Below are 27,589 nucleotides of genomic sequence, written 5' to 3' on the forward strand. Positions count from 1 at the left end.
CGTAAATCTACTAGAATATAATTTAACCATTAAATAAACCCAATAGGATTGTTTTGTTGTTTTTGCCTCCAATAATGATTTATTTTATCTTAGTTGGGATCAAGTACAAGGTACTGTTTTATTATTACAGAGATAAAGGAAATAGTTTTTAAAAAATTTAATTATTTAACTGCAATGTTGCCTATGAGAGGCTACTGGATAAAGGGTTTCCAGATAACAGATCTCGTATCTGTATATAGAAACAAATGAACAGAAAATTTGCTTAATTCCAGTTTAAAATTGGACCTATTTGTTTTTAAAGTCCACAGAATAATGTTTAGACCAGCCCGGATTTGTGATGAGGCCACAACAGGTGGAATAAATTTAGAGGTGGCATGCAACCCAGCCACACGTACAATTTGCTCACATACGGAGCACTGGGGACAGGCTTCTGAACTGCTGACATTCTGCACACACCAACACACACTCCCCATAACTACTGGACTCTTCACAGTGTCACTTTAAGCAAAGCCACTTTAAATCCTCACTGCACAATTCCAAATATTTTGGAATATATTTGTTTGTTTTTTTTGTCTATGTAAAGTTGGGAGGAACACGGGTCAAAAAAAAATTTCATTACGGTAATGATGCTTCATTGTTATTTGTATATGACAATAAAACTTGATGCGCAGAAAACTCCAGTGCAACCTGTCCCAAGTGCTCCATATGTAAGGTAAAAGGATGTGAATGAGCGTGATCAGGGCCGGAACTAGGGGTAGGCAGAAGAGGCAGCTGCCTAGGGCGCAACGATTGGGGGGCGTCAGGCAGGAGCCTCTCCTGCCTACCCCTAGTGCTACTTTGTCATTGCCTTCGCCGCTTGTCATTAGCAGCGGAGGCAATGACAAAGTAGCACTAGGGGTAGGCAGGAGAGGCCTCCTGCTCCTGTTGGCCAACCGGGTTGCCTAGGTCGCCCGGTCGGCTTGGCCCACCCCTGAGCGTGATCCTGTGGGAGAGGGGGCGGAGAATAGGGCCGGCCTCTGGGCACCCTAAACAGAAATTCAGCACTGCGATTAAAAAAAGGCCGGTGTAAATAAACCCTCAGTCACAGTGATAATAATTACAGTTGCACAGAATCCATCAATTCTGGAATAGGCGGAATGGCAAATCCTCCACAAAAGCTTTAGCTGAATACTGAACCAAACCCAACCCCTAATTTCCATATTCAAATGTGAAACAAATGTGTCACTTCGGTTGTCCTGCAGTTTCCAGTTCTACCTTGCCCCAAATTTAAAGGACAAGGCAAAGCAAAATATAATTTTTGCCTAATAAAAGAAAACAAAATTCTAAGGAGCTTTACAATATACATTTATTACAAATTTGTAATGATTTTTGAGTTATTTGTATATATAACTGCTCAGTGTCGGACTGGGACCCCAGGGCGCCACCAGAAAAGCTTAGACCATAGGCCCACTCTCCAAACTATCTTTCCCCCTTTCCTCCCCCAACCTCTTTATTCTCCAAGTCTCTTTTATTTACATGCTAGCATTTATTCTTCCATCTATTTCTCCTCTTTCTTCTCATTCAGAAATAGGGAATGGCCATGAAAAAGGCCAAATTCTCAGGAGCAGGAGGGCCAACTGACCCCTGGGCCCACCGGGAGTTTTCCTGGTATTCTGGTGGGCCAGTCCGACACTGTAACTGCTATTAAAAGTAGTGTTTTGCCAGTCCTTTCTATTCTCTGCCCTGGTGGCTCTGACTGTTGAACCAATGTACACAAGGCAGCAGACTGACAAACCTGCCTTGCTGGAGGAGACTGATAGTTGCAACATTGTTTAAAAAGTAACAACCAGGAGTTCATCAAATGCTGCTTTCAATAGCAATTACATTTACAAATAACTTTTAAAGCGTTACAAATTTTTAATTATTTCATATTGGAAAATTGCTTAGAATGATGCTTTCTTTTATGATGCAAAATATTATTTTTGGGGTTGACATCCCCATTAAGTCCTGTGCCTGGATTTCGAATTTTGGAATCAGCAAAGCCATAGTAATAATGACATACAATATTTGTTTAACAGCCGTCCCCAAATGATTTAATCCCATGAAGTGAATTATATGAAGGGCTGTTAAGCACCCATAGAGAAATCTTAAGGTAATGTGCAAGAGCAAAGCTGGGACTTTACTACTTTTCAAAAGTAACTCATGATTGCCAAGCATAACTATACGGGTCTGACTATGGGCTGCTTCTGTAAGGGGCGCCATTGGCATTATTAGCACATGGCACACAGGGCTTTGTGCTCTGGAGACAAGCCAGCGCTCCCACAACAATCAGCTAGCGTGCCCGTGCGCCGCTGGAACCTTCCGCCAACAATGGGACAATTGCAACGTTGTGCGAATGCGCGCTCCCGACTGCCCCACTGCTCTGGCAGCCGCCGAGTATGGGCGGGAAGGGGCGGGGCTAGCTGCGCTGCAACTCCAGCCTCAAGTCATAGTGAATGGGAGGCGGGGAAATCGGAGCCCGACTGAATGTGTTATTACATACTTCCTGTGGTATATTTATGACCGAGACTTTAATTTCCGGTAGCCGATCGGGACTTATGCCCCCTCCCTCTCCCTCTTGTCTATTTGTATATTTTCCCCTCCCACCAGCCAGTATAAGCTCATCAGCTAGGCGGAGTTGCGGTGAAAGGGGATACTGTCTAGGTTATTATACCCCTCCCCGCAGACACACTGCTAGAGTGATAAAGGTGGTGGATGGGGGAGAGAAGTCCCCCAAAATAGGACGAGAAGAGAGGATATTTAAAGCATCGGAGGAGCAGCCTGATCACCCTCCCTCCTCCTCCTCCATCACAGTCTGTAATGTGACAATAAGTTGTTATTGCATACTTGGTATATAACACTGTCTTGCAGCTTCTTTCTGGGATTCCTATGGATATCCACCTGCAGGTAGGTACACTGGCATGGGGTGACGGGAGTCTATTGTGCCAGGGAAAAAAAGGTCAACATGTCTGCTGGAAAGTGTTATGCCCACAGGAGTCTGGCAGGGCTTTATTGATTTGGAGTAGGGAATAGCAGCTCCCTCTTCTCTTATTACACCTCCTATTTAGGCATCTTCTGTCTGAATGAGCAAATGAATGAGAGGTTGGTAGATGGTTTAAGGATCATAGGAGACAGACATGTTCTTTATTTAGAGTGTGAGCTCTTGGGACCAGGAAACTTAAATTCATGTTTCATTATTGAGCCTGTTATCCTTTTATTCACTGTGCCAAACTCCTTTATGAGATTGAGCAGTGCATGCAATATCGGGAACAATGCAATATTGTTTTAATATATATCATGGTTTTATATATATATATATATATATATATATATATATATATATATATATATATATAGTGATGTTGTTACTGTGATATTTATAAAAATGTGATAATATCGCATGGCCTTTGCTCCAACTGCTATATGTTATATATATATCACAGGTGCTGAATAAAAAAAATTCTTTATTTTGCTGGAGTTATCTCTGTCCTAGCACAATGTATGTTTATCCTAGATCCTTCAATAGCAGGGTTGTCCCACAGGTGATGCTCCAGTCCTGGTTGCAAAGTGTAGTTGAACTACAGCTACTGTGTGCAGGCACCATATTCCAACTGCTAGATTTGTCACAGGGTGGTAAAAACAGACTATTAGACTCATGGGTGGCATTTCCCTTAATCCGTTATCTGTCTGGAATGATTTCCCACTGTTATATTGCATTTCACACCTTTGTCCAAGAGTTGCAGAGTAAAGGGTGAAAGATGCCTTTTTTTTTTTTTTTACAAACTGGCATTGACTTCGCTGAATACAGCAGGAAATGTACAAGTTTAATATTATATGTGATGTTGTGTCTGTACATTATGTAGAAGCCTGGGAGAGTTGTTTGAAGTGTAAGGATACAATTGTGCTGCTACAAAATAGCCCCTAGTGCTTTCTGGCAATAATGGTTGTAAATTATCAAGATTCTAGTTAAATGTACCGGTATTTGTTATTGGGTTTCGTTGATTGCAGAAAATTCATTTTGGAATCAAATGGAAATATTGTTGAAAAGAATTCAGTCAGTGTGCTGATTTTTGACCGTGTGCAGATATTTATATATAATATGAGTGATTCTGGTTTTGTTGCTGGCAAAGTAATTTTTCTTTTTGCTAGCTGGATCATATTGTCTAGTAGTTTTGAGACATGCAGCCATTGTCCTGCAGCTGAATGTTCTTTTCCCAAAGGAATCACAGTTCTTCTGTGGTCTAATTCAGACAGGCAGTATACAGGCTTTACTAGTGCTCTAAAGCAAGCATTTATTTAAGTAATTACATGAGGAGCTCCTGTAATCAACATAAGCACAATAAATCATTCTTCTGTGTGGTGTTTAAATGAAGCATAGTATGTTTGAAACTTCTGCTTTATACTTGGAATCTTCAGAGCCAATCCCAGGCAAAATGAATTGCACCATACCATGCATGAGTCCCCATAGCGGGTGTTATGGAACATTGCACTACAGTCCATCAGCTAAACAGGTATGGGACCTGTTATCCAGAATGCTTGGGACCCGGGGTTTTCCTGATAAGGGATCTTTCCGTAATTTGGATCTCCATAACTTCAGTCTGCTAAAAATCATTTAAATATTAAATAAACCCAATAGGCTTGTTTTGCCTCCAATAAGGATTAATTATATCTTAGTTGGGATCAAGTACAATGTACTGTTTTATTATTACAGAGAAAAGGGAAATCGTTTTTAAATTTAGAATTATTTGCTTATAACGGAGTCTATATCAGATGGCCTTTCCGTAATTCTGAACTTTCTGGATAACGGGTTTCTGGATAAGGGATTCCATACCTGTACCTGTGTTGGGTAATGAAACCCTTACTGAACTTATTGGGGTTGCAGTTAAGCCTGACTATGCTAGAATATGATGATGATGACCTAACTAATTTGCCTGGTAGCATATTTAAATATCTAGCAGGATTTATAGTCAGAAATATATTAGTACAGGTATGGGATCAGTCATCTGGAAATCCGTGATACAGAAAGTTTAGAATTACAGGAAGCTCATCTCCTGCACATTAAAGTGCACCTGTCACACTAAATTTACTTCCCCCATGAGAAGTGTGTACTAATAGAGCCCGCACTTTGGTTGGGGGAAACAATTGTTTTTTAAAAATAAACCCTCTGGCACTTGTCCGCCTGCTCCAAGAGGGAGCTCCCACTGTGGGAGACCATGTTACTTAGCGAATGTGCACATAATGAGCAAGGCTCCCTGCTCACTCATTATGTGTGTGATGTAGAAGCATTGCATGTGACTCACCCTCCTACGTCACGCATGCGCATAATGGGCAAGTTGTAGCACTCGCTCATTATGTGAGTGCCACATCATGTCTGCCCGCACCAGGTGCTCTCTCCCAGTGCAGGCAGCCTAGCACTGCAGGGGGGTATTCTTTTTTTAAAAAAGAGAGCCCGCACTCTGGTTGGGGGAAGCAATTTTAGGCTGATGGGTGCCCTTTAAATGGGTACATATGGAATTATATACAATAACAGATAATAGTGTATCCGATACAAGAGGTAAAGAGCGTACCACCTGGTAAGTTGTAGGTATGATGTAGATAGTGTTACTAAGTGAATTTTTGATTGGTCTTTTGTAATTCTTTGGATTTTTGTCCAGCAGCTCTCTAGTTTGGGATTTCAGCAGCTATCTCTGATTGATTACTGTCACTGATTGATTACTGACTTCTTAGAGAGCTGTAAAGAGGAAGCAGTGTTCTGGCCATTATGTTAGACATCTGCCCACTCTAGCCTTTTTGGATTACATTTTTGTAAAACAATATTGAAATCATTTTTTATTTTGGGCAGCCTATCTATTTTACCCAGTTTCATTTTCACAATGAACTGCTCCTTAAAAGAGAAACTCCTCTTTTAATTTGTGCAGTGTGTTGAATTTATGTGTAATTTTATGTATAAAGTGCTTCAAGGATATGCGGTGCTGTGCAAAAGTACACACAGGGAGGAATAATCATAAATACACCGATTACGTGCCATGTGGTAAGAGACACAGTAGGAAGGAGGTCCTTGTCCAGTAGAGCTTACAGTAAAGCCTACTGTTAACCTGATATTTTCAGGTTTTGTCTACCCAAAGGAGCATATTTATAAGGATAAGTAAAATATTTTAGGCCAGAAAAAAGTGTAAAATAGATAGTGAATTTATAAATTATTTATTGTTGTCATTTAACATGAATTAATGCCATGCAGCCTATTCACAAAAAAAATGTATTGCACAAAGCTCAGGCAGTTAATGGTAACGCATGGCTGCCATGAAAAGTGGTGTAAAAACCAACCATGCTCATTGCCATTTTACGCACCTTTTTTTTTTTTTTTAATTAAATCTAACACCTATTTTTTACCCAGATTTTGTGTACATGGTTACATTTGCACCAATATTCATTACATAGTTTTGTAACTCTGTATTATTTGTACTCTGCTTTTGACATGATGTAGGCATACTGTATTGTAAGATAATTTGTAGTTGGCCTTTAATGTTGTGACACACGGGGAAATAAGTCGATGCGCGACAAATCTCCCTTGTTGCGGGTGACTAATCTCCCTAAAATTCCATCCCACCGGCTAGAATGCCTTGAGAGGAAACGCAACTTCGGCAAATCGCAGTGCTGCGTATGCCATCCCTCTGGCGATTTACATTCTAGCCGGTGGGATGGCATTTCGGGGAGAATAGTCGCCCGCGACATGGGTGATTTGTTGCGTGGCGACTGATCTCCCCTTGTGTCACAGCCCTTACAGTTCTACAGTTTGGAATGTTAGCAGCTATCTGGTTAATAGGGACCAAGTTACCCTAGCAACCAGGCAGTGGTTTGAATAAGAGACTGTAAGATAGATAGTATAGGGCCTAAGTAGAAAGATAAGCAATAAAAGGTGACAATACCAATCAAATTGTAGCCTCATAGAGCAATTGTTTTTTGCCTGCTGGGGTCAGTGACCTCCATATGAAAGCTGCAAATAGGCAGAAGAGGAAGGCAAATAATTCAAAAACTATAACAAAAAAAATGAAGACTGATTTAAAAATTGCTAGGAGTAGGATGTTCAAAAACATACAAGTTAGATCAAAGGTGAACAGACTGTCGGTTTTAATGCAGTTGTTTTTGCCAGGGGAGATTAGCAAAGACAACTAGAGTAAATTAAACAAGGGATGTAATGTATTAAGATGGAAAGTGGTGTGCCTTTTATTACATTCTCCTGTGTGTTCAAAAATAAATTCACACTTTTAATTATTGTTTAAGGTGGAAGATCACATTTAAATATAAGTTGTAGGAAAATTAAAGTTGCTTTTCTTCTTTTTTTAAAGCCTTGGAATTATTTTCCTGTTCTGCCTTTTCACATCCTCCTGATGACTGGTGACTTGCACCAGTAACAAAAAGTTTTGTTTATCTGGTTTAACATTTTATTATTATTACTGTTGACCTGTTGCTAACGGTTGCACATACATAATACAAAAAATTACTATAAATATAAATCATGCCCTCCAAGCCCGAGTGCTTGCAGTATAACACATAATGCAAGGGAGTTAATGCACACTTCAAAATATGACATTGCAGTGCTCCCATGGTGTGATGTGTTGCTTGTTTATTGTAATCTGATTAACTACAATATTTCAGGCTTTTCCTTTTGGGTTTGGAGATGTCAATATAATTTTACATTCTCTGCCAGATCTGAAACTAATGGTATAAGTGCTTTATGCTACCAAATTCTATTAGTAAAAAATTGGTGATTAATGCCTAGGATGTAATATCAAGTCAAGATATGTGTTACTCTAAAATTTTGATGCCAGAATTGCTTTAAATTACCTGCAGTTTCATAAAGGGCAGCCATTTAGTAGAAACCACTACGGTTACACCACAGAAAACTACCACTTACAAACCCTAAATGCAATCAATAAGTCTATTTTTATGGTACAGGTATGGAATCCATATCTGGAAACCTGTTATCCAGAAAGCTCCGAATTACAGAACGCCTGTCTCCCATAGACTCCATTTTAATCAAAAATTTAGAATTTTTTTTTTTTTTTTTTTTAAATATCTGTGGACATGGATGAATATTTGCACTTTCAGACAGTATATAAAGGTTTCTTCACTGGTTGTCCCCTTGTAGGTGATCTTCCAGACAGTAAGATCCTTGATGTCCAGTTGTTTCAAATCTTTTTTTTATAAATGTGAAATTTGCATTCATGTTTGTTTAAATGACTCAATGGACTACAAAATTGAAATGTTAAAAATTATTGCTTTTATCACCTATTTCTAGCAATACTTTTAAAATGAAGATCAAAAATCTGAATGCCCCTATTTTTCAGAACATGGCATGCTGAAAAGAAGCTTAGAACTATGTTTTCAATCATTATGCAAAAACAGCTTTTGGACGGGAATCCCCTTTAAATAACTTTAAAACCATAAGAAATTCTAAAAATATATATTTATTTATTACCTGTTATTTGTAAATACAGATTGCAGATTGTATTAGAACCCCACTGTCTATATGGTTAGGTGATTTCCCCTTTAAATAATTTGCACTTAATACATTATTATGTACCATTTGTGGCATGGCCTTGTACATCATGAACATCATTTATTCATATAGTGTACATAAATTATGCATCCCAGTAATACAACAAACTGTGATGTAATAATCTAGCAAACAAAGGTTGCAGTCAGTTGACTTGAAACACATTAACAAGCAAATGTTGGAAAATAAAATCTACAGAAATAGTGCATAGAACACTATATTTATTCTACGGAATGCTTCACCATACCTGAGTAAATAGCCATTGAAGCTCCCCCTGTTTGTTTAAGATAGCAGCTGCCATTTTAGCTTAGTCTCAATAACTTCAGGCTGCAAGTAGCTCCGATTACAGCAGACAAGGGAGGAGGAGAGAGGAGCAAACTGAGTAGACTCGTGCCATGCCCTGAAGGATTTTTCAGAGAGGAGGAAGTCCATTACAAAAGATCATGTAAACAGAATAAAAGGAAAGAAATGCTGTGTTTCTTTTCACTGAGGACTATTTTTACCTTTCCTTCTCCTTTAATAAAAGGAAGTAACACTTTTTCATGGAACTATTTAGAAATCCTGTGAAATATGCATTCAGCATGTTGGGATGTTTGAACAACTACTGACGGAAACAATTTTGTACTAAGGGCCTTCTGGATCAAGAAATCATAAAGGAAACCCCACATGAGTTTTCTTACTCACACTGGGTTTTGGGCAGAAAAAGCTTGGCAATTTTCACAATTTTCCCCAAATGGGTTTTTGAAACAAAGAAAAGCTTTGGTAGCTTTAAGGTGCTAGCGTTTTTTTAATTACAGAAGCCAATATATGTGTATATTGCCAAACTTATGTAGCAATATGGATTATTTTCAGACAGGATTTGTGGGCAGGTTACAATTGCCCAGGCCTAAGGCTGAAGAGATCGGGGGCAGCATGCTGGACGCATCTGCACTGGGGACTGGATGAGAGATTTTGACAGCTATTTAAATCTCCTGCCCATCCAGTCCCCAGTGCAGCCAATTGGTAAGGGGGTGTGGTGAGTGCCCGGGGGTAGGGTGTGCGTTTCATGCGGAGGGGCCTAGGAGCACACATAATTAAAATCACGGCCTTGATTATTTTTCATTATTTACAGGCATACAACTCCATGAAATCTGTGCAAGTAGTAAATAAAGTCTTTCTGGTGGGCCCACTAGCATTGGGCTGCAGCAGAGTATAGAGGGGCAACTTTTTGGGCATTACTGATATAATTGAATGTTGAAGCTACTGACCTGTACATGGTGTTTACACAACACTTAAAAAACCTACTAAGGCCACCAGTAGCTGGATTTTCTTTAACTTATTACTTTTCATTGCAAAATTAATATATTTTTTTGTTTTAATGTATGGAATTATAATCAGAAAATATGTGGTTTTCTTTAAAAGAAATCTTCTAGGTTAACTACCCATTTAAATTATTACTACAGGTATACAACCTGGTTCCATGTTCCAGAAAGACCATCTCCCATAGACTCCATTTTAAACAAATGTAATGTTTTAATATTTTTTTTAGCAAACTTGGAGTAGCATGGAGATCCAAACTATGGAAAGATTCCTTGTATGGAAGAACCCAGGTCCTGAGCATTCTGGATAACATGTTGTACAGGGATGGGATCCCTTATCCGGAAACCTGTTATCCAGAAAGTTCCGAATTACAGAAAGGCCATCTCCCATAGACTTCATTATAAGCAAATAATTCTAATTTTTAAAAATGATTTCCTTTTTCTCTGTAATAATAAAACAGTACCTTGTACTTGATCCCAACTAAAATATAATTAATCATTATTGGTGGCAAAACAAACCTATTAGGTTTATTCAATATTTAAATGGTTTTTAACAGACTTTAGTTATGGAGATCCAAATTACGGAAAGATCCATTATCTGAAAAACCCCAGGTCCCAAGCATTCTGGATAACAGGTCCCATACCTGTAGTATCAAATTGGTTTTAATGATGGTTTTTACAGATGACAAATTGTTTGATTTTGATTATAGTATAGCTTTAAAGCTGACAAGTGGCCTTGTTGGTATTGTGGATGAATGTGTACAGCTGATTATAAAGGGAGCGTTTATGAAAACTATTCCATTTGTGCCTGATTATGAACTCAGCATACCTTCATGCTGAACATTATACAAACCATGGATTGTAGATATTTGCTCACATGATTAATGTAATAATAATAATTCAAGCTAATGCAAATACATTGCATTTGTTACTATGGCCTTGTATGTTTGTGAAGTTTCTCCACTGCCCTGGGCTTTCGTACTTACAGATTTTTTGAGTGCTTATGCATTTTTTCTCTCTTTTTATGCAGATATGATATGTTGCCTACAAATTAAATGACTTTTTTGTTTCAGGATCATAAAGGGGTGGCTCACCTTTGTTAATCTTTAGTGTATTCCCTATTCCTAGCAACTTTGTGATTGGTCTTCTTAATTTTTTTATAGTTTCTAAATAATTTGCCTTCCTCTTGTATATCTTTCCTGCTTTCAAATGGGGGGTCACTGACCCCAGCAGCCAAAAAACTATTCCTCTGTGAGGCTACAATTTTATCGTCATTGTTACTTTTTATTCCTTATCTTAATATTTAGTCCCTCTGCTATTAATATTCCTGTGTCTCATTCAAACCTTTGCCTGGTTGCTAGGGTAAAAAGAGCCTAGCAACTAACAAGCTGCCGAAATTCCAAACTGGAGAGCTGCTGAACAAAAAGCAAAATAACTGGAAAATAAAGTAGTGCAGGGGTCCCTTGTTCAATTCCAGCCAAGCAAGGATAGATATAATAGTGAGTATAAATCCAACTTATTTAGGTGCAAATTAAACCCTCTAGTGGCCAAAGAGGGAAACAACTAACAACTGTTTGCAATAATGTCCCTCTGTCAGGTAGAACATTTCACGGTAAGATTTGAGCTTGAATACTAAGGGGCACATTTACTATGGGTCGAATCCGAGTCCGAATTGGAAAAATCCGATTTGAAAACGAACATTTTGCGACTTTTTCGTATTTTTTGCGATTTTTTTTCGGCGCCTTTACGACTTTTCGGAAATTATCGCGACTTTTTCGTTACCAATATGATTTGCGCGAAAAAACTCGAGTTTTTCGTAGCCATTCCGAAAGTTGCGATTTTTTCGTAGCGTTAAAACTTGCGCGAAAAGTTGCGCTTTTTTCGTAGCGTTAAAACTTAAAAGGCTCGACGTTTCGCGCAAGTTTTACTACGAAAAAATCGCAACTTTTTGCGCAAGCTTTAACGCTACGAAAAAATCGCAACTTTCGGAATGGCTACGAAAAACTCGCGTTTTTTCGCAAAAATCGTATTGGTAACGAAAAAGTTGCGATAATTTTCCGAAAAAATCGCAAAATACCGATCATTACGAAAAAAACGCAATCGGACGCATTCGGCCCGTTCGTGGGTTAGTAAATGTGCCCCTAAGGCTGATCAGAAAAACTGCAGCATTGAACAAAGAAATTAAACAGTGGAGCCAGTGGGCCATTTTACCTGACTGGAGGCTGCTACACAGTTGTTGCTGTTTTTACCATGCGCTGTGTGGGTGGCAGACATGATGTTCAAAATGTATTTATGGGCATGTAGTGAAGTTGCACTTGGATATATACAGCAGAACAGAGTAGGGTAGAAATAGTTGAAACATTTTTCTCTTTGGTACAGTATGCGAGAGTTTAACATTGTCATGTCAAATGTGCTTATACTGAGTGACAACTCAGTATATCACCATCACTCATTAGTAAGTTTAACTGTAATATGCATACAATGGAAGGGTTTTATTCTGAACTCTTAATTTAGAGGCAGTACTAACCGTGTTCTGTATAGTGTAAGATTTCTGCTAAATAATTGCTTGATATTTGCTATGCATTGCTTCAGTTTTCAACAGTGCACAGAGAACTATTTATATTAAAGTCATAATTTAGTCCAACTATGACCCTGAAAGCTAAATTAATGTAGGTATATATTTTAAATAAGTTAGCTAACCTGCATTGTTTTGTTTGAAAGAATGGCAAATGCTAATACAATGAATTTGAAACAGCTTCTCCTGATGGTCATTTTGTCATTTTGTCGAGTTGGGAAAAAACAAATTAAAGGGGTTGATCACTGGTAAATGTAGACAGTGATATTCTGAGACAATTTGCAGTTGACCTTTTTTTTTGTTGTTGTTGTTTTAATTTATTTAGCTTTTTGTTCAGCAGCATTCCAGTTTGAATCTTCAGTACCTATTTGGTTGCTAGGGTCCAGTTTATCCTAGCAACCAGTTAGTGGTTTGAACAGGAAGATGAATAGAAGAGGGCATGAATAGAAAGATAAGTAATAAAAAGTGTAGCCTCAGGGAGCAATAGCTTTGACTGCTGGGGCTATTTTAAAGCTGGAAAGAGGCAGAATTCAAAACAGTTCAAAAACTGAACAGGACCTTCTGTAAAATGCTTAAAGCTACCTTAAAAGTGAACTGCCCCTTTAAAAAAAGGGGAATCTTGTGATGTTCCACTCCTAAGCAAAGCAACATCAGATATTATTTTTTTATTTTCTAGTACTGTATTTATATCGCACTGATACATTTAGGAAAAGTTTATACATCATTCACTGCCCCAGTGAGGCTTACAGTGTAAGGTCACTATGACATACACACACACAATCTGCTTGTATAGTGTACCCAGAGAAAACCCACTCAAACACCGGGAGAAGATGCAGGCTGGAAATTCAGTACTGCAAGGCAGACATGGTACCCACTGAGCCACCTTAAAACTGACATTCAAGAATGTATAAAACATTTACAGGAATATTTCAATAACCGGTAAACAATAATTTAAAGGAGAAGGAAAGATCTAATCAGTGAGGGGTGACAAATATATATTATATATAATATGTATATATGTGTGTGTGTGTGTGTAATAACCAGATGCCAAGTAATCAATATGGGTCACTTATTGTCAATAATACTGGCCATCATCCCCTCCATTTTAGATGTTTTGGCCATTTTATCATACAGTTTTTTTAAATAAAGGCTGCAGAATAATCTAGTATCATAAATCTACATATACTTCCTTGCCCTATCTGCCTACTTAATGCACAGTGGTTTTTGGAACCAAAATTCATTTTTCCAAAGTGAAAGCCTTACTGAACAATCAAGTAAAACATAAATTCTTCAGTGAAAGACTTAAATTAAAACAGAAATCTGTGTGATAAGGTCTCCAAAGATAGCAGATAATTCAGTGTACAGGTTATTCAAGAAAATTTGTATTTAGCACTTGCACCGTAAATGAACAAAATGGCTTTTACTGTCATTTTTTTTAATGAATAAAAAGTACAAGGCAGCGACATCAATTAAAGCATAGTGTGATCATGAGACAGTCTGCAGGAGTAAAGCCAGAATTAGTCACTTTATCTGGCATCACAGTTATAGGAATGGTATACAATCAAGGAGTCCTCTGCTTTTAATCACTTCAGGAATCATGGGCCCTCATCTCACAGGGATGGTTCCTTTCCTGAACTCTATATATTGCACTATAATTATAAGTATGTATTGCAGTGAGAAACACCAAGAATATTTTAAATTGGTTGCAAAACTCAAAACACCAGTCCTTTTAGATGTCATTTTTAAATTAAGTGATTCTGTCATGTTTTCTGATTTACATGAAGAGGTCCTGGTTCCAATTCTTTGTCCCTGAAAATGAACCTTTTTTTTAAAAAAAACATTTTGTTTTTGCATAGGGAAATACAATTTAAATGGTTAATTATCCTTTCTTTTTCTAACACAACAGCAGTTCTGTCCAGGTTTTGGCTGTAATTATAAGTATAATAGAATTGAATATAGAATATAATATCTGATATTTTTTAAAATCTATTGTCTATATTCTGGATATTTTTACAGTGGTTTCCAATCTGTGAGACTGGTCCTCTGCAGGGCTTGGAGCAGTGACGGGGGCTCAGCCGTAAAGGCCAGTTAGGGTAAAAATGGGGATAATGTTTATATGCTGTCTGAAATATGTTATGGCTAAATGACTGATACACCAATATTTTTCTGTGTCTGTAATTATTTTATGAGCTAAGGGGGCTTAGACCAAAACTTTGGCAGACCAGGCCAGTGGTTGGACCTTCAAGGTAGTCTTGAACTAAGAAGGTTTGATAACCATTTAGCTGTAGTGCTATGTCAACTTTTATAAAGCAATTAACCTCAAAACATTGAGTGATGTAAAAGCCAGAGGGTGTAAGTCAATAGATAACATAAACACAATATCACAGAAATTGTCAACTACTTTTAATATCTTAAATGACCCTTACTGTATTCCTTGACCTCTGGAGGCAGGACAGAAGAATCAAGGTGGTGCTCCTCCTCTATATAAGGTTGTACCCACTGAATCCAGTTTTTTCTTGGAGGTAGTGGACAGAAGCTAGTACAGCAGAATAATTATTTTTTAGTTTTTATTTCAAGGACGTATACAGAGCTGCTTCCTAGGGTTGAACACCGCCTTCCCTCCTTGCTTGCATCTAGCCAGCAAGTGAATCACTCAGGCTGCAAGCGGGTTCAATATTCAGTTAGAGGAAACAACAGGAGCAGCCTTCTGCAATGCGCCAGAGGGTGTAAGTCAATAGATAACATAAACACAATATCACAGAACTTGTCAACTACTTTAGTATCCAAAAAATGGAACATTTTTCCTTTTATTTTTATCTTACACTCCTGTATGTTAAGTCCAGAATATGAATGGTATGCTAACAGTAACAAATATAAAGAACTTGTACACAGTAGAACTACTATAGTTTATATAAATAAGCTGATCACATCAGTTAATAGAGCTAACTGCAGCAGAATCCAGCATTGAAATCTGTTTTTTAAAGCACAAACAGATTTTTTAATATTTAATTAAAATAGCCATATTCTTAATTTCCCAGGTTGCCACAGCCATGTGACTTGTGCCTTCCGCACCCAGCAGCCAATCAGCAGAACAATTGTAAGGTAGCAAGATAGCAGCTCACTGGCACCTGAATTGCTAAAAGTGGTAGATATAAGAATAGCACTTAATAGTAAAAAATCCAAGTCTGAATAATGACTCCTCCAGTTACATGGAGCAGGAGATACAATAGTTTGTCACATATCAGTTCTAAAGTGTAGCGCTGGCTCAGACACAATGCACTGCAATTACTGCCTACACACCAGTATTACAGCTACAAAATACATTTGTTGATTCAAGAATAAACATTTTAAATGGTAGAGTGAATTATTTGCAATGTAAATAGTGTAATTTAGACATAAAAGTACACCATAAAAATCATGAAGAATCTCTTTAACAACAGATAAGCTGTGCTGAATACATTGAGTTTTGTTCTTACACAGAAAGATAAACCTGAATCAGATGCCATTTGTGGCTCTCTACTGTACATCAGCCTTAAACCTCTTTCATATACAATGTTAAATGTTCCCAAGAAATAGTGTGCTCGGACAACAAATGTAAAAACATTTACATTAAAAGAAAATTTTGTTACTTTTATGATGTCACTGAGCCCCTCTCCAGTACAGTACTTATATAAAAGCATAAAAGCTTTTGCATTCCACAATATAGTAACTCGTTATTTAGCCGGTTCAATAAAGACATCTTATAAGATAACAGTGACACTGTGCAAAGGCACTAGAGAATGTTGCCTAGGAAACAAATGGATCACTCATCGCCTGATGAGAGAACCTTGACTCTTTGTGTATGTGTTTACTTAGTCTCTTTGTCCATTTTTTACCAACCTTAAGTATCAATGACTTTTCTATAGGACCTCAGGCCTCTCACTAGCACAAGCTGTGTGTTTTTTCACAGACCTCCCATGCACTTGAACAATTACTCATACGTGTTTTGCTTTGCTTTTCTCTCTCTGGCTGTTAGATCACAGATACCATTCTTACTCGGAAGCTGCATAATATGCAGATATCATGAGTTCATTTCTATTTATAATATATAAAAGTTAACACGTCATTAAGGCAGTTGCTACCAGGCTGGCAAGCATTAGCCTTAATGCTAGGTTCTTACAGGTATGGGATCCATTGTCTGGAAACTCGCTACCTAGAAAGCTCCGAAGCATGGGAAGGCAGTCTCCCATGGATTCCATTTTAATGAAATAATTCAAATTTTTACAAATGATATCCTTTTTCTTTGTAGTAATTAGTACCTTAAACTTTGTAGTAAACAGTACCTTAAACTTGATCCCGACTAAGACATAATTAATCCTTATTGCAGGCAAAACAATCCTATTGGGTTTATTTAATGTTTAAATTATTTTTTTTAATGAAAATCCAAATGACAGAAATAACCCTTATGCGTTAAACCCCAGGTCCCAAGCATTCTGAATAACTGGTCCTATACCTGCATATTTTCTAGAAAAGTTAGCAACCCACAGATTTGTTATAGCATTATCCCAACATGTAAAAGAAATTAAGGTGACCCTTGAAGCATTCTAATAATGAAATAACTTTTTTCCAGAATGCAAATATATGCAAATTTATATAATAAAAATGTATATTGTACGTTGTTCAAATGTGCAAGGTATGGAATGACAGGAGGTGCAGCCCTCATTGGGCCCTGTCCTCGCTGCCTGCATTATTATTATAGTTCTTTTTTGGCACAGGTATAGGATCAGTTATCCAGAATGCTTGGGTCATAGGTAATGGGTCTTTTTGCCACCAACATGTATTCAGGCAGCTTCATCAAGTTCAAGGTACTGTTTTATTATCACAGAGAAAAAGGAAATTATTTTTAAAAATTAGAATGATTTGCTTATAATGGGTTTTATTCTTGATAACCTTCCCGTAATTCAGAGCTTTCTGAATAAGGGATCCCATGCACGTACTTGTTAAAATAAGCATTTTAACAAATGTTTATACTTGGGTTGAAACCACATCCCTATGGATGAGGGGGTCAGTGCTTTGCAAATGAGAAAAAGATGAGACAGCCTTTAAAACTGTGCTGCCCCACAGACTTCATTTTCAAGTAGTAGTTGTATTGGTGAGTACAGTGGATATAAAAAGTCGACACACCCCTGATAAAATGTCAGGTTCCTGTGCTGTACAAAAATGAGACAAAGATACTTTTTTCCACCTTTAATGTGACCTATAAACTGTACCACTCAATTGAAAAACAAACTCCAATCTTTTAGGTGGAGGGAAGAAAACAAAACAAAACTAAAATAATGTGGTTGGATAAGTGTGCAACCTTTAAACTAATACTTTGTTGAAGCACCTTTTGATTTTATTACAGCACTCACTTTTTTTGGGCACATTTTGTCTTTGCAAGAGTTGCCCACTCTTCTTTGCAGAAAAACTCCAAATCAGTCAGATTGCAAGGGCATCTCCTGTGCACAGCCCTCTTCAGATCCAATCGGATTCAGGTCTGGCTGGGCCATTCTAAAACTTTAATCTTCTTCCGGTGAAGCCATTCCTTTGTTGATTTGGATGTATGCTTTGGGTTGTTGTCATGCTGAAAGATGAAGTTCCTCCTCATGTTCAACTTTCTAGCAGAAGCCTGAAGGTTTTGTGCCAATATTGACTGGAACTGTTCATAATTCCCTCTATCTTAACTAAGGCCCCAGTTCCAGCTGAAGAAAAACAGCCCCAAAGCATGATGCTGCCACCACCATGCTTCACTGTGGGTATGGTGTTCTTTTGGTGATGTACAGTATTGTTTTTTGTAATTATGGCCAAAAAGTTCAACCTTGGTTTCATCAGACCATAACACCTTTTCCCACATGCTTTTGGGAGACTTCAGATGTGTTTTTGCAAAATGTAGCCTGGCTTGGATGTTTTTCTTCGAAAGAAAAGGCTTTCGTCTTGCCACTCTAGCCCATAGGCCACTTGGTAGCCTTCCCTCCACCTAAAAGATTTCAGTTTGGTTTTCAATTGAGCGGTACAGTTTACAGGTCACATTAAAGGTGAAAAAAGTTCTGAAATTATTTATCTTTGTCTCATTTTTGTACAGCACAGGAACCTGACATTTTACCAGCGGTGTGTAGACTTTTTATATCCACTGTATGTCAGGTTTATAAACTTACTGTTGTGCTGGGAAATCTTTTCAAATCTCTTAAAGTGACATTTAGTGGGGGGACAAGTCAGGTAGCTAATTGATTGATCATGTAGATGGATAGCTTATTACAAAGGGTCCTGAAGCAACAAACAGTGTTGAAGCTTTATAAGGTATGTGCTTATTTGCCTTAATAACCAGTTAAATACACCATGTAGTATTTGGAAACACGTTGTATGTAGACATTGTGAACAAAACCATTTAGGGAGAGGTAAACCAAGGAAATCTGTTTTTTGCTTTTGGGGTGTCACATAAAAGTTTGCTTGTACATAGTAACTGAAGTGGTTGATTCTAGATGCCAGCTTGGTTTGGTTATAGATCCCAGCTTGATGTGGTTTTCACCACAATGAATACATACATTTAATATGCTCTAGGCAAACCCTTCACTTCTCTGCTAAAGTTCCTATATGTTGAATTGGTTGTCTTGTAGAATATGTTTAGATGCAAACAATAGGGAATACTGCAGTATGCAGGACTGATGTTGCACGTAGTAGTGCACTGCTTACTAAGTGAAACAGAATTTCTGCTAGAAAAGAAACATTGAGGATCAGGAAAGACAAGAAGGAAGAGAAAGGGAAAGTTTCCGCTGGACTCTGGGCAGATCAGGGGGGGTATTACAAATGGCTACTAAATGTATCTCTAATACCGGTCCAGACCGTGGCAGGTATTTTACTGGCTGGGCTGGTAAAATACCAGCTAGGTGGCAACCCTAGGGGGCTGATTTATCAAAATGTGAGTTTAGAGCTCAATACACTTTCACCCAATTAAAATATGCTTCTAAAAATCCCATAGGAATGAATAGAACATAGGTGGGTTTTTAAGTGTAAGCTCTAAACTTAGTTAGTGTTAGCAAAACTTTGAATCACAATGCTTTACTAAAGCATTATGAAGCTTTAGGGCAGGCTTGGGCAAGAAACAGCTCAGTAGGAAAGATGGGGCAGATGATTATTATCGGTTCAAAAAAAATCCTGGAAAATAACCACAACAATGAAGGCATTGCTAAATACTTAGATATCAACACATATTCATTCATTCATTTTCTATGTGTTTTGAATTGTAACATAAATGGACTTCTGTACATGACTAGCTTCCAAGCTATATTTTGGGCTAGTCTGGTTAGGCCAGTTCTATAAAGTTTAATACTAGTGAGCAAAGCTGTTTTAAGTAAACTGGGTGACTCTCTGTATTGAGCAGATATTATTTACACAAGAGTATTATTGCATTAAATTTGTTGCTAGGGCGTAGGTTGAAATCTAAACACTGGTGATGTTGTTTATTTGGCCTACTTGCAGAGGTCAGCAGAGAGCAAGAATACAATATAATCCACAGAAAAAACCCAGAGATCTCAAACAGTATTTAGTTACTCTTAATAGGTTTCCCTGGGTAAGTAGAGAAAGCACCACTGTAATTCAGCTGTTTCTGTGTGTGGCCATTTGTTTGCTAGCCAGCCATATAATTAGGTAAAACCATAAGAATACACAATTTCATATGAAATTGAGTTTATAAGCACAACTATTTCTTTCATTTAGCATATTTTGTATAAATCGGTACCTGGGTTGCTCACTCTCATATCTCTACTTTCCCACAAATCATATTGCAACTCCTCTGTCTCCCATGACAGCTGAAACATAGAAAATGGCAATTTGGCCATTTAGAGGCAGTTGCATTTACATTGGCCATTTCCACATTTTACATTTGCCATTGAGAGACTCTTCCTGCCTTATAGGGGTATTGAGGACATGAGACAAACATATGATTTCAAGAGGGCATCTGCTTGGAATTTTTACGTGTCTACCTCTCCACCCCACTGTGTAACAATGACGTCACCATCCAGAGCCGTCCTAAGTAGCAGCAGTACACAGCTCCTACACTTATTTATAAATTTAAATGTGGTACAAAGGCACATTCTATGCACAAAATAAGCACATAAATCATATTTGATCAAAGAGAGGATGAATAGAAGGCCAGCCAACATTGCTTATAGATGTATTTGACTTTTGGCTTAAAATCCTAAACTTGTTTTCTGTTTGGGTTGGTATGTAACAGATAAAAGGTTAGCTGGTTAAAGGAGAAGGAAAGGCTAATAAAGTGTTAATCTCAAACTACAGGTAAACCTTCATTTCCCTTAATAGTGCCCTTAAGTCTCCCCATATTTGTTCAGATGATCAGAAGCCTCATAGGAAAAAAAAAACACTGAGCTCTGTAAAGAAAGTTCCCATAATGTCCCGCTCCTGCATCGAGACCAAGACCCCTGTACATGAGCAGTTTGTAAGACTATGAGGAAGCTTCCTGCTGAAGGGGAGGGAGGGAGTTCTTCGCTTCTTGAGGGAGGGGGGAGCAAGAGAGAGCTGTGCAGCTGTGCTCGGGCACAGGAGTTAAGGAGTCAAGGAAGGAGACAAGAAATCACGTGTTTCTTTTGATAGAGCACTCAGTGCAGTGTTTCTGTGAGTGCTTATGGCTGTATTTACATAGAACTTTCTGATGAAGCTTACTTAGTTTTTACCTTTACTTTTCCTTCAAGACCCACTTTTTAGGTCCTAACCCATAAGCTAAAAATCTCTGAAATATAGGCATTGTAGGGCACAAACAAAAACGTAATTGTCTGGCAGATAATGCATCTAATCCTTGGTGACCAAGTTCCAGTAACTGCACTGATTACACAAGAATCTGGCCATTGTACTGACAATACACAGACGGTTTCTGATCATATTGTTTGTTTCTTTTGAATTAAGCTATGGTTTATGAAACACTTGCACAGTAGGTAACATCCAGTATTAATTTACATTTGTTTAATAATAGCTTCTGCTCCTCAGTGCTGTTAAATATTACAAGCACTGCTTCATAGCACCCATTTATTGTTTTCCTCAATTAGCAGGCTTCAGAATATATCTGTCAAAGGACAATATGAATGGATAGAGAGAACAGTTTCTCATTCATGTTTTACAGTCATTAACATTACTACAATAGCAGGCGTAAAGTATGAAAGTCAGTTCTGGGATTGTGATTTATAATGGCTAATACGAATGTTGTCTACTTTTGGAATATACTGTGATACAGCTAAATACATTTTGTAGCAGAAAACTTGAAACTCCTGCCTTAAGAGTAGCCAGCTGCTAAGTTTGCATGTTTTTGTAATCAAAGCAGGCAGTAAACTTTGAGTTTGCAAGGTCATCTATTCATAAATTGAACATTATTAGATTGCTTAGATCAGGGCTGTATAACTGGAGGACCGGGAGTCAGACGTGGCCTTCCAAAGGATTTTTATGGTTCCCAGTCTGCTTAGAGGCTCCATAGACCTCACTGTGACATCATTTTAATTTCATCTGTGACATCATTTTAATTTCATCTGGCCCTCGAACATACTGTATGAGAAATAATAACTCCACTAAATGTAAAAAATTGTACAACACTGAATAAATAAATATCAAAATAAATATATAGGGAATTTCAGTGAAAATAAAAGCACATTTTTTTATGTTTTACTTTAAACTAGATCCCACCTCTTTGGTACTTTAGAACAATTGTGGAAGGAGAAAAGATTTGTTAAACAAATGAAACCCGACACCATCTTTTATAGCTTTAAAGCTGATGAGCTTAGGCAGTGATGAAATGCCCTGTATGTTGTGTTGTGTTCAGTCAACATAAAAAATACATTATGTACCAACTTCACAAACCTGCCCTTGAAAATAAACATTTCCTTATTTCTTTGAGACTTTGATAGAAAGGAGTGCTTTATCTATACTGAGTTACTTATATCCTTCAAGGGGATGGCGGGGTAGGTAGTAAGGGTTGATTAGAATCAATTTGTCCGTTTGACACAGCTTTATCGCCTGTGGAAAATCTCCTCTTCTACAGGTGGCAAAGCACCAAAAATACCTTTGTACTGGCATCAATGTAATTAACTGCTGTTAAAACACGTCAATTATGTAATCAGGTGAAGTTGGTTTCCAATGCATCTTTACAAAATTTTGAAATTGATGTGTTTTACCAGAGGAGATTTGCATTCTTCCTGGTGTAAAGGTACCTTTGGGCTTCTTGTCGGCAGCAGGAGAGGTGAATTCCTGTGGGCAACAAAGAAAAAAAAAAACTTGCATTTTTCCTTATTCAGTAAATAGATTATTACAGTTTACAAACCACACATATGCACAGTTTATTCCAAAGGGGATAATCAAGCCCCTGTAAACTGGTACATTTTCAGCAAGCCATATGTATTTGGAGTATGTTGAACATAGATGTTCTATACTTTGCCCCTTAACTTTTTCTCATGAGATGGTGATTAAACCTGGGACCAAGTTTCACAGTCCAAGAATTTGCTTAGAAATAATAAAAAATGTTTTCTTTTATGTTTGATTTTCTTTTTTTGTTTAGGAAGTTGCTTTGTATTAAAGGACAAGGCAACCTGTTTTACAATATTTTGTCTTGTGATTAGCACTGTTTATGCTCCATGGCCAGGGATAGGGCGAGACATTTTCACCAGAGCATTTACATATGCCCATGTAGGAGGATGCACTCAGCTTTTATGGAATTATCTTAATAATGCTGTGCAGAGCAAAAGTAGGTAATTTAGTCATGTTTAATGATGGCCTTACTTATGGGCTATGGCTATTTATTGTTTTAAGATAGGTCAGTATGAGTGTGCACTGGGGTACATTTGCAAGCAAACATAACTATGTCTCGTGAATCCCTAAATAGCATGGCCAAGACATTTTATAAACACAAACATTTTAATTATGAGTGAGATAGGTTACATAGTGCAAACACTAAGTGCAAAACCTGTATTTTGCACTTTGCACCTTTGTACCTTTCCCTATAATTTTCCTTAATTGAGCTTATAGTTGCCTTGCACTCATAAAATGTAGTGCAAAGAGTTGTGTTATTTCTTATATGTGAGCTGGATATAGGCAACCCCTAGCACAACTTGTATGTTTTTAATGCAGTTGAAAGCAGTAAGTTAAGCTTCCCTGGAGGATGAGTGGGGTGCTAGTGGTAACTGCATGGACTTTAAGGGTATGTAAATTTGCACAAATAGCCATGGATCAGAAGGAAAATGTTATCGCTTTATCATTTGGTAAATGTAAAGTAAATGAGGCTGCAATACAACATGTGAGATGCTGCCAGAAGGTGTGTAATCCAACTTTCAATGCGTACACAATATTTTTGTTGCACTGTGTTAAATGTGGGATTTATCTTAAAATATTACAGAAATATGCTATGTGATATCTAGAAATACAGATAGTGGAAGATCTGCATCTGACACACCATGTAATATTCATTTTATTGCAAAGGTGATGCCAGTGTTTGCCAAATGCTTCAATCAGGCCTGTTCTGTTTGTATGTCTATGCAGTAAATACATGATAAGATTTCATATCTCTTAATACTGCACACACTGAAACAGTTTAAAACAACACACCTGTTCCATAAAGTTTTGTAGATAAAAGAGTGTATAATTTTTATTGTTATTAATTTCTGCTTAGTTTGGACAACTTTATGAGATTACAGAATTGTTATAGCAACTGTTATAGCAAGTGTTGCTATACAAATAAGTGTTGCCAAAAATATTATATTTTATTAGACTGGCAGCGTACTGTGATGTTTACCTAATATCCTGTTCTTTTCTTTTTAGGAAATGAGCCCTTGATAATATAAAATGGAGGACTGCCTTCACACTTCTTCGGAAAATCTCTCTAAGTTAGTGAGTTGGGCCCACAGTCATGGAACCATATGTAGCCTTATTCCTAACCTAAAGCACTTGCTCTCTGAGGGTTCCCATGGCACATTGACAGCAATGTGGGGCTGTAGTGCAGGCCATGCCTATCATTGGCCATTGACTACTACTTGTCGTGCTGGACCACAAGAAAGAGTTTGTTTCCAAGATAACAGAAGCTTCAACTCTGACAGCCCCAGCATACTTGGTGTACCCTCAGAGACTCAAACTAGCCCCTTGGAAAGGTATCCAGGGAGGCCTGGCAAAGCCAAATTAGACTGCAATAGAACAAGGGATTCTTGTGATTTTTCCTACTGTAGTGAACCATCAGAGATTGATGAACCAGTAGAGGAATATGAAGATGAAGCCACATTATTTGACATGGTTTGTGAGTCATCTGTAACTGATGAAGACAGTGATTTTGAAAGCACAGTGCAGCAGTCATCAAGTGCTTCTCGAAAAAGGCCGAGTGGTGGGCTTAACTCTTCCCTTTCAGGATCCCAAAATCATATTGCAGATGAGGATAGCAGAGATGTAATTGTAAAAAAAATCAAGCAGGAAAATCCTGAAGACTATTACATTGTTGCAAATGCTGAACTCAAAGGGGGTGCTGATGGCCCCACGATATCTCTCACACAGATGTCGAAGCCGAAGAATCAGACACTTTCATCATCTCCCTTTGTAGGTCCATCAAAAACATCCAATGTAGTACCACCATCAATAAGCAGTGATTTGGAAATACAAGCAATTACACCTTCTCCATTGGTTGTGCCCAGGCAGCCTCCACAGAAACCCCCCCAGAGACCAACAATGACATCACAAAACAAAACTGTACCTAATGCTTCCTTAGTCAACCAACAAGTAGCACTTCAAATGCCTGTCAGCACATCCACAGGAAATCCTAATCAGCCCATCAGCATTCCTTTATCAGCACTTCAATTGCCAGGACAGGAAAAGCAGGAGGTCTCAGAAGAGCTTCTTCCCCCTGTATTAAAACCAGTATTGCCCAATGAAGCAGCACTCTCGCCTTCAATTTGTGCTGAACCTGAAGTTAGCTCAAGTCAGCAGCAGTCAAATAACATCCAAAATATCAACTGTGAGACAACACCGCAGTCAATACCAGGTATGATATGTTTACATTTACCTTATGTGAGCAGTTTGTTGTAGCTATATTATGGTCTAATACTCATAGCACCTCTACTTAGACTTTGGGGCACATTTCTAAAAATGTGAATTTTGCACTTAGTACATAGAAATTCACCCATGTTCTGTTCATTACTATGGGATTTTTAGAAGCGTATTTATCAATGGGTGAAAGTTAGAACTCACTATTTGATAAATACACCTGTAAATATCCCTTAGGAATGAATGGGTCAATTTCTATATACTAAGCTCTAAACTCACATTTTTATAAATCTGCCCCTTAGTCTGTCAAAGTAGGGGATGTACTGGACTTTTATCAGTCAAATTATTGTGCATACTCAAAGGCTCATTTACAAGCATAGGTGCTAAATTGCATCAATTACCCAATCAGATATTTGCTTTTAGTTTCTAATTTGTAGTGTTCTGTTAAAAGCAAACTGCTGATTAGTTGGTATTGATAACTGCGCTGGTGCAATTTAGCTCCTATGTTAATAAATGAGCACTTAGTATCCCCTATTTATTCCCTCACATCATGTTAAAATAAATATTTATTTTCTTATGATCAATCATGATGGTAATTGTATGGCATCTACAAGTGATTTAGGTTTTGAAATAGTTGGTTTGCTTGCTTCAAACTGATGCGCAGCTAAGAGAGACACAAGAGAGTACAGGTTCCCATTTAAATATGAGGTAGTAAAAGTAAGTAAATTTGCCCAGGTTTAGTAACCCATTGCAACCAATAAGATGTTTGCTTTTAAACAGCTGACCAGTAAATGCTACTTGTTAGTTTTTGGCTATTGGATAATAAACGTTTACACTAATGTATATGTATATAGGTGACACCTTCTTGTCTTACCACACTTGATAAAACTATATATGTAAATTACAGTTCTAAATATACAAGACTGAACAACATGTGCTGCACATATTACAAACTATAGTATTCCCATCATTACCAATAATGGATATGGCTTTAGTAAAGACAGTGGTTACAGTTATCAGTACACATTGTGACCTACACCAGTAACAGATCAGATCAGTTTTGCGTGGAGGGAATTAGTAGAAATGGGTATGTAATGGTGCAAATGAATAAAACAAACAAATTTTGCAAAACAGAACTACATACCCATAGATCTTTAGGTCAAATATTTTTGTATAATATATACATATATCTAAAATTTAGACTATTTGTAAAAATCATTTATTTTTTGATGAGGGTAAACAGAGTCGATAAGTGTGAGAAGTTGTAAGAACAGTGGTCCATAGGTTACTGAGACTGCGGTCTGTTTGTCTGACAAGCAAGAAAATTACTATAGGTTAATGAAGCTGCTTTTCCATTCTTATTACAAAAAAATTGGCATGGAAGTGTTATTTAATCTTTAATAATTTTAGTTATGCAATAAAATACAAGGGGTGCTCTGTGGCAGCTCTCGTAATTCCCACTTACCATTAATGTAAGTGGTAGACATTCTGCATTTAGTAGCAGCTTTTTGATTGGTACTAAATGCCCAAGTTGCCATTGCTAGAGTTGTTACCTGGCTAATATAAGGGGAGATGATGTGCCAAATACATAAAAACACAAGTCTGATTATATAATATGTATGTTTGAATTCTTTTGGTTTCCTATTGGTAAAGAATGGCTCAGTGGGTATGCTGCACCAGTTCCTTCTGCCCTCACACTCATCATTAACGATTTTGTGCTTCAGGCACCAAACATATATATTATTACAGCAAATAATTGCTGTACAGGTGTGTGATCTATTAACCAGAATGCTTTGGACCTGCAGTTTTCTGGATAAGGAATCTTTCCATAATTTGGATCTCCATACTTTAAATCTACTAAAAATAATTTAAACATTACATAAACCTAGTAGAATTGTTTTGCCATCAATAAGAATTAATATATTTTACTTTGGATCAAGTAAAAGGTTCTGTTTTATTATTACAAAGAAAAGGCAGATATGTTTTAACATTTTGAATTATTTGATTAAAATGGAGTCTATAGGAGATGACCTTCCCTTAGGCCTGAGCTTTATGGATAATGGGTTTCCACATAACGGATCCCATACCTGTAACAAATAGTGCTATATA

General features: G+C 37.6%; 1 protein-coding gene across 4 annotated transcripts in view; it reads left to right on the forward strand.

The window, feature by feature from the left end:
* The first annotated feature begins 2,499 nt into the window (after window positions 1-2,499).
* kiaa1958 (KIAA1958) overlaps window positions 2,500-27,589 on the forward strand; it is a 57,661-nt gene continuing 32,571 nt past the window's right edge. For 2 of the 4 annotated variants that reach the window (XM_012957005.3, XM_012956995.3), the window contains exons 1-2: window positions 2,501-2,925; window positions 24,275-25,478. In XM_012957005.3, the coding sequence (XP_012812459.1) occupies window positions 24,299-25,478 (1,180 nt within the window). In that variant the 5' untranslated portion in view covers window positions 2,501-2,925; window positions 24,275-24,298. 4 annotated transcript variants of the gene reach the window in all.

The sequence above is a fragment of the Xenopus tropicalis genome, chromosome 1, assembly GCF_000004195.4.
Source record: "Xenopus tropicalis strain Nigerian chromosome 1, UCB_Xtro_10.0, whole genome shotgun sequence".
NCBI lineage: Eukaryota > Metazoa > Chordata > Amphibia > Anura > Pipidae > Xenopus > Xenopus tropicalis.